Genomic DNA, 7311 nt, shown 5'->3' with positions numbered 1-7311 from the left:
TGGGCCGGCTGGTCCCGCTTCTTTGGATGCAGCCCAGGATACGGTTGGTTTTCTGGGCTGCAGGCACACACTGAAGCTGGCTCACGTTCAGCTTCTCATCAACCAACACCCCCAGGTCCTTCTCCACAGGGCTGCTCTGAATCTTAACAACACAAAGATGTCACCCGCTCCATCAGTCTTCAAATTTACATCCTCTTCTACAGTAAAATCCTATACTTTCTCAGGGACCTACCAAAACATCAATCCTGTCCTCATGAGAGGAATTCCTCCCTTCTGAACAAGAGGGGAATTACATTCAGAATGAGCATGTACCTTTGTAAACACCATCTGAATTTCACAAATGAACCGTCTACAGTTCAGCAAAACAGGGCTTTCTCAGCCACAGTGTGCATCTGCTACCCGTATGAGATGTTTATGCATGTTTGATGTTTCTGTTCACAACAGTACTGTGGTAATGAGCCTGGAGCAGTTCAGGTGAATGTCAGCAACCAAGACTTCAATCAGTCCAGAGACAGCAGTCATAGAAGTGAGGGAACAGATCACCACATCATTCAAACGGTGGGACACCTTTTCCTATTCCTAGTTAATATCTTATGATAATTAGAGTAACTAGAGAGGACTGTTGTGTCTATTTGAGAGGGCTCCTCATGCAGTGAAGAACACTAAAAAACAAGAAAGAATAGTTTCAGAAAACCGTATTGTCAAAATGGTGTACAGTGTGCTGCATGCTAACTACTGTTTGTAGAGCAAGTTTCTGTGTGAAGTGGTGACTCTCCTACCATTATGTTCCAAATCTCAGTAACTTTAGAATTTAGAAATTTAGAAAGAGTCTGGATCACTGGTCTACAAAGGATAATGCTCAGCTGGCTGAAAAATGAGAACAGAAAGAGCAGTAAACAGAGAAAGACTTACTATTCATTACCCAAAGTTTGTATTAATGTGTCTTTTTTCAGGCTATGCCTGCCGCATAAAAATGATTTGCTCTAATACATTGTGAAGGAGAACAAAAGCAGGCTCAAGGATGAACACAATCTCTGAATGTATCTATAATGACAGTCTCCTGAAGATACAGTATCTTATTAATGTCTTTTAAACAGGCTAAAGTCTTTGTGAATCAGCTCTCCACAATCTGCGAGACTGTGTGGACACTGGCCCTCCACCAGACTTTTCTACTGCTGCTAGTAATTGGGAGATGGCTTCTCCCTATCGGAGTTGAAATCACCCGGGATCAATTGTCTCAGCTGCTTCTCATGTTTGTGGGAACAGCAGCAGATATACTTGAATTTGCTAGTGAAACTTTGGACATCGAAGATGTTCGGTAAGAATTATTTGCTGACATTAATAATATGTATATTGCAAGATACGTGTTTTGTTTAAAGATCTGTTTGTGCACTCTTCAGTGTTCAGACTGGTGTAGCTGTATTTCCCACAGATAATGGCTACATTCAAGGGCTGTGTTTTCCTACTCTCACTTTTCCCTTTATAAAGGACCTAATGGTCCTAAGAGCTTTGTTAGGGATTATTCACCTGTTGCTAGTAGAGAAGCACGTCGTCCATCACAATAAAAGGGTACAAAAAGCCAAACAACTAGCACAACTGCCATGAAGCATCAGTTCTTACAGCTACAGGAGCTGAAACACTGGTTACACAGTAAGCCTCTTACAGGTTAATTAATTGTTTTAGACTAGCAAGGAAGCAACTAGACTTTGCTTTAGTGATTCATTGTCCAAGCTGCTTCTTTGATTATCTCATTTGTACTTTCCTCATGATAGAATGAGAAAGTGTTCAAAGATAAAGATGAAAGGGAATGGCATAGTCTGGTGTGAATTTTCAACACTGTGATCTTTCCCAGAGGAAGTAAGCTCATCTCCCACTTGCAGCACTGAAAGATGAGCTATGAACATCTATCATAAAGAAAAAGAATCACAGAAGAGTTTCATCCTCTCTTACATACATACTATTATATATATATATTATATCAAATAAAAGGTTTTAAAGCAGGAAAAGAGGTCTTCCCACTTGGCAGAGAAGCTTTAGGCTTGCAAGGAATGTGTAATCACTACAAGGGAAGAGATACCTCCTCTTTGAGCTAGAGTCTATTTCCGTATGGTTATCATTATAATCTTAGCATCAGCTATTTAATGTAATCACACAACTGAAACGTGTAGCCTGAACAGCAAAAATTCCATACCAAAAAGTACCTCTGTTTTCCTTAGTCTTACCATTAATCAATTGCCATTTTGCTCAACTACCCTTTAAATGACTTTACAAATCCTATGGGAAACATTTTTGCTATCGCATAAGGAAACTTCATCTTCACTATTATCAGTTTTTTCCTCTCTCACAGGAAGAATTACGTTCTCATAAATGCAATTCTTGCTGTATGGACATGGAGTATGTTACAGTTTCCACTTGATCTTGCAGGTTAGTTCTTGCACATAAACAAGAGAACAAATGCTTTCGGTTTTTGCTGGCACGTCTTGCAGCTGTACACATGTTACAGACTATACCAAGGACTTCTGGTGGAGAGCAATTTATATGGCAATGATGGTTTCTGAAGAAAGTCCATTGTGGTTTCTTTGCAGGAAACACTTATTTCTGGTTAACCTCTGATGTCCCTGATAAAACTCTCTACTTCCAGAAAACAAATGGATTGCAATATTGTATGGAGCATCTTGTCCAGTTGCCTGTTACTGCTGTAAACTTCTTCATGTAAGCTCTTGAGTTAGATCTAGTCTATTATGGCCCAAATCTGGGTAGATTACTAGACTCTGTGGAGATATGGGCAATTGTTAACTACAGGGATCAGCACAGCCAAGAAAACAGATGTTATCACAGAAGAAACTACTTATTCACAGGGAACATAAAGGACTATATAATGTTAGGACTGTACAGTCATATCTTAAAAGGCCCAACATTCAGCCAGTTTGAGTTTGTTTTTGTCCCTAGGCAGAAAAGGCTTCCCTATGTCCAAGAGGAATCATGAAAGCTGCCTCAATCATCATCTCTTGAAACCATTTTAGCCTTCAATCACTACAAGTTTGCAACTTAATGATACCAGTCCAAAGATACATTATCCTCACTAGCATCTTATATAAAATCGCACACTAGGCTGACACACTGACTAAAATAGTAAATGAATAAAGTAATAATGAAATAATTATTCCAGGAATATTTTGTTAGCCTTTTCTTCACGGACAGCACTAGGCTTTGTTTTCAACACTGGAGTTACAAAAATATTTCAGCATTTCAGCTCAGCAGCTCACCTCCCAAAAAAAATGATGCAACCACATTTCAGATTTATCACAGCTAAAGTTGCTGTTACTAGCAAAATATATTCTGTTAAAGACGCACAATACATAGGTTTAGAAAACTTCATATACATCACCACCACACAAATAAATTCAAACAGTGCTTGAGCAATCTTAGCATTAATTTAAGTGAAGTAACCTCTTGTACTGTGCATTTTCTTTCTTCCTCTGGCTATTGCTTTTGTGCTTGATATACCATTTAAAAACAAAATTATTGAGCACACATTGCCCTGAGATTTACTATGGTTTCAGTTTATCTTGGGTAGTTTATACAGATGTACAGATAGTACTTATTATTGAAGTGTCAGAATGTTTACTCACAACATGATGTAAAATAGAAGTTTTTAGGCACTGATTGATTAGGCACTGCAGTTAGGACCATTAAACAGCAATGATGCAAAAACATATTAAAAAATTAGCTGCTGTTGAAGCTTTGCCTAGTGGATTCAGCAAATTTCCACATTCTACAGTTAATTTTCCACTCAAGGCTCATCTTCTTCCCTCTTTCCCCCAGTGTTGACTGAAACAATAGAATTATTTTACTGAGCTGAAATGTTTGGCAGTTGTTGCTGTGTCACAAGTAGCTATGTTTTCTAAGCTAGTGAAAACCCACAGTCTGAGAGACATTAGTTAAGATCCATGCATTTTCATAAGAAGCAGCCATACTCAGCACACACACACTCTTCTGATGATCATTCTCTACACACCATGCCACAAAAAGCATTCTAGCCCGCCACTACTTTTATAGCCAAGGGGAACACATTCATGCAAGTTCCAACCATTGTATGCAACTTCATACCCAGAAGGCTAAGAATGAGTGACTGTGGCTCAAGTCTTCTATGGCAAGCAGCGACTACAGTTTCTTTGTATCCATAATACTTGATATTACCCTACACTGACATGATTTATTCTTACTATGACACATGAAAAAGGCAGTGGCTACCTGGTGACTTTTAAAACCAAGGTCTTAAACAGTCTGGAACAAATTGAAGTGCTATAGCTCAGGCTATTCCAATTCAGCATGGTACTTTGTTGGATTTTTTCTTAAAGATATATATTAGCCTAACATGTTGATTTAACAGCAAAATGCCTGGAAAAGTTGTTACAGAATGATTAGGTGATCTACTTTTGTTTCATATTTTAAAAGTATATAAATGCTGATAGCTTTGTGGGATAGAAAAGGGGAAGCAGTTTTTGGTCCTGTTTGGCAGACCACGTAAGTGTCCGCTTAAGATAAGCTTAGTGTGTTTTGCTGAAACAGACCTCAGAAATTGGATATGCTTTATGTTGAATTGTTCATAGTTGAATGCATTTGCTTCCCTTTAGGCCAACCCTGGCTCAATTTTAAAATGTTGTTTTAACATAACTGTGTTCTATTTCCAGTACAGCATATTGGCTGCAAACCAACTGCATCAACTAGGCGGATCCCCAGCCTGCTGCTGTGCAGGTACAGTGCAGAACTGTGGAACATTGGGGTCAGCCTTTTCATACAGGATGGTCCCTTCTTCATTGTGCGTTCAATCCTGATGGGCCACTTCAGAATATTCAATCAGATGTTGGTGTTTTTTACAGCTAAGAATATCTTAGTTGTGACTCTACAATTGTATCGTTTGGCAGTGATAACATTAGACTTTCGTGCTACCATTCTGCAGAAGAGCAGGAAAGGAGAAGTCAGCTGTTGCCCATGCGAGCCTTATAAAACTAGTACTCATGCTGCTGCTGACCAAGACACCGAAATGAAAGAGTTTGTTGCTTTTCCTCCAAAAGAGGAATCTCAAGCTCCATCAGAAGATAAGTGAGCACAGTTACTGACTTGAAAGAGGTTGCATTTCCCACAGCTTCTTCAGAAAGGCTTAGCCTATTTCTGTGATCAAATATGACTTGAGTGCCCAGGTCATCTCTTCCACCAAGAGGTCAATAATTTCTTCTAAATTGTAGGGGAAAATTCTGAAGCAAACTCATAGAAATGGACCTTTTTCTTTTTATCAATTTGCATGGTGGGTTTTGACTATTTTCCTATTATGTTATCCAGAGGTATTTTGTAGCCATAGTTTGTAGTAGCAAGAAAGGTCTGGCACACTAACAAGTCTGTTATTTTTGGTGGCTCTGTGCTAACATATGTACTTGGATGTATTCACATAGAGGGACAAGTCTATCTATTATGGGAAGTACAGAATCATTTAGCTCTATTTGAATGGTCAGGCTATAACTACTGTGTGATGAACAGTATGTTCACCACGTATGGGAGCAACTTCAGCAGTGACAACTGTGCAGACATGCAAGTGAAGGGAGAGGACAGATTTCTACTCTTACTGTAACATCTAAACCGCTCATTCAAGAAATTTAAGCAAATCTTCATCAAATGTTACCTCATCCTTGGCTGGATTCAATTAAGAACTGTGCAGCACCATTACACTGCAAACACAAGACTGTCTTTTAGGACCTACATGGTCTGAGTAACCTAAACCTTATAAACAAAACAAAAACAAAACAAAAAAAAAAAGCAGCCCCACAGATCATTAGAAGACTACACCATTTGTCTCAGGCGTTTTCTAAAGATGTTTGCATTTCTAGTCCCACCAGTTAGACCACACAACCCCCTCCCCCCCAAAATCAAAAAAACAAAAACCACCCAAAATACTTGTATAGACTTCTTTTTATCCCAGTTCACTGTGACTGCAGTTGAGACAAGTTTTTAAAATGTCTCAATTTCACATGATTTTTAAACATGGCCTGATGCAGGCATTCAATCTAAGTAGAAAGAAAATGGCAGTGCTTAAGTTTGAAAAGACAAGGTAGACAAAAGGATTCAGGCTTGGACTTCACATTCCTTGAGGCACAACAAGGTCCCATGATAAAACTTGAGAGACTGTCTGGTCCATTGAATGCCAAGATCCATTTTTAAGAAATAGCTAATAATTACTGATTTACTACTTTCACATTTGCAGTGAACAACACAGGGCCAAATTCATTTGTCCCAAGAACACACTTTAGATCAGTGTAAGACCATTAACTTTGCTGACCTTATCTTACAGAAGCTGAAAGAAGGATAAGTGATTTTTGAAAGTTTGCCTAAATACAGATTTCTGCATCCATTCTAAGAGCCATAAAAATATGGCAAATATGGAGTGACCTAATTAAGATAACTTCCCTTATTAAAAATTCATAAGTAAACCTTAGTTTCTAAAGCCTCAGCTATCTAAAAAGAGAATCTGGTTTCAGGAATTAATAAAAGGGTTTCTGCCACCACTGCAGCAGTCATATGCTTATTTATCCATAGCCTGATAAGCAGTTACATGTTTATTCTTTCAAAGATTAAATATTTTAAAATTCTATCCCCCAAACACATGAACTGTGTTTATACTTGTGAGCTGTTACTGTTCTATGCAGGATCTGGCACTTCCATTACAGAAGAAAATGCACAGACATAAACGAAGGAAGTCTGATATGCTTCATAGCCCTTTCTACCATTTATAATTCAGTAATAAAGTGCAACACATCCTGGTTTTCTTATTTTGGGTGTTTTTCCAGCAGAAATTTACTAGATGATCTTAAGGTTTTTTCCAACCCTAACCATTCTATGATTCTGTGACCATTTGCCATGGCATTGTGAAGTAAATATACGGAGAGTAGAATGTGACTTTATTTGGGATTTTAATTCAAGTCTAGAGGTAAAAAAAGAGTGTTGCAGCTGCTGAGCTATGCTGTCTAAAACCTTTCACACTACAGTGAATTTAGAATCAGTTGGTAGAACTGCAAAACATCTCTTCCTTGTTGATGCCAGCAAGGACTACTCACATTCATTTTGAGTTTGCTTGCTGATATAGTAATTATTCCGTTAAAAGGATCCATTCTAATTAATTTGGAGTGTACTGAGCTTGCTAGAACGTCATTTAAAATTCATCAGCACAAAAATTGCAGGATGTACTTTTTTAAACAACTGCCTATCAGGTTCAGCCTGCAGCAAATGTATGATCCCCTGGGGTCAGCAATACAGACA

At 38.4% G+C, this 7311-nt stretch overlaps 1 protein-coding gene across 1 annotated transcript in view; it reads left to right on the top strand.

Annotated features, from left to right (window-relative positions):
- The window catches only part of TMEM26 (transmembrane protein 26), a 14746-nt gene extending 9636 nt beyond the window's left edge, over window positions 1–5110 (top strand). Inside the window, exons 3-6 of the mRNA XM_010019852.1 lie at window positions 445–558; window positions 1098–1318; window positions 2348–2424; window positions 4695–5110. Of these exons, the coding sequence (XP_010018154.1) occupies window positions 445–558; window positions 1098–1318; window positions 2348–2424; window positions 4695–5110 (828 nt within the window). The remainder of the gene's footprint in view (window positions 1–444; window positions 559–1097; window positions 1319–2347; window positions 2425–4694) is intronic.
- Window positions 5111–7311: the final 2201 nt, after the last annotated feature.

The sequence above is a fragment of the Nestor notabilis genome, unplaced genomic scaffold, assembly GCF_000696875.1.
Source record: "Nestor notabilis isolate BGI_N333 unplaced genomic scaffold, ASM69687v1 scaffold4198, whole genome shotgun sequence".
NCBI classification, from domain to species: Eukaryota; Metazoa; Chordata; class Aves; order Psittaciformes; family Psittacidae; genus Nestor; species Nestor notabilis.
Note: the sequence above shows the minus strand (reverse complement) of the source record. Positions and strands in the feature narration are given on the sequence as shown.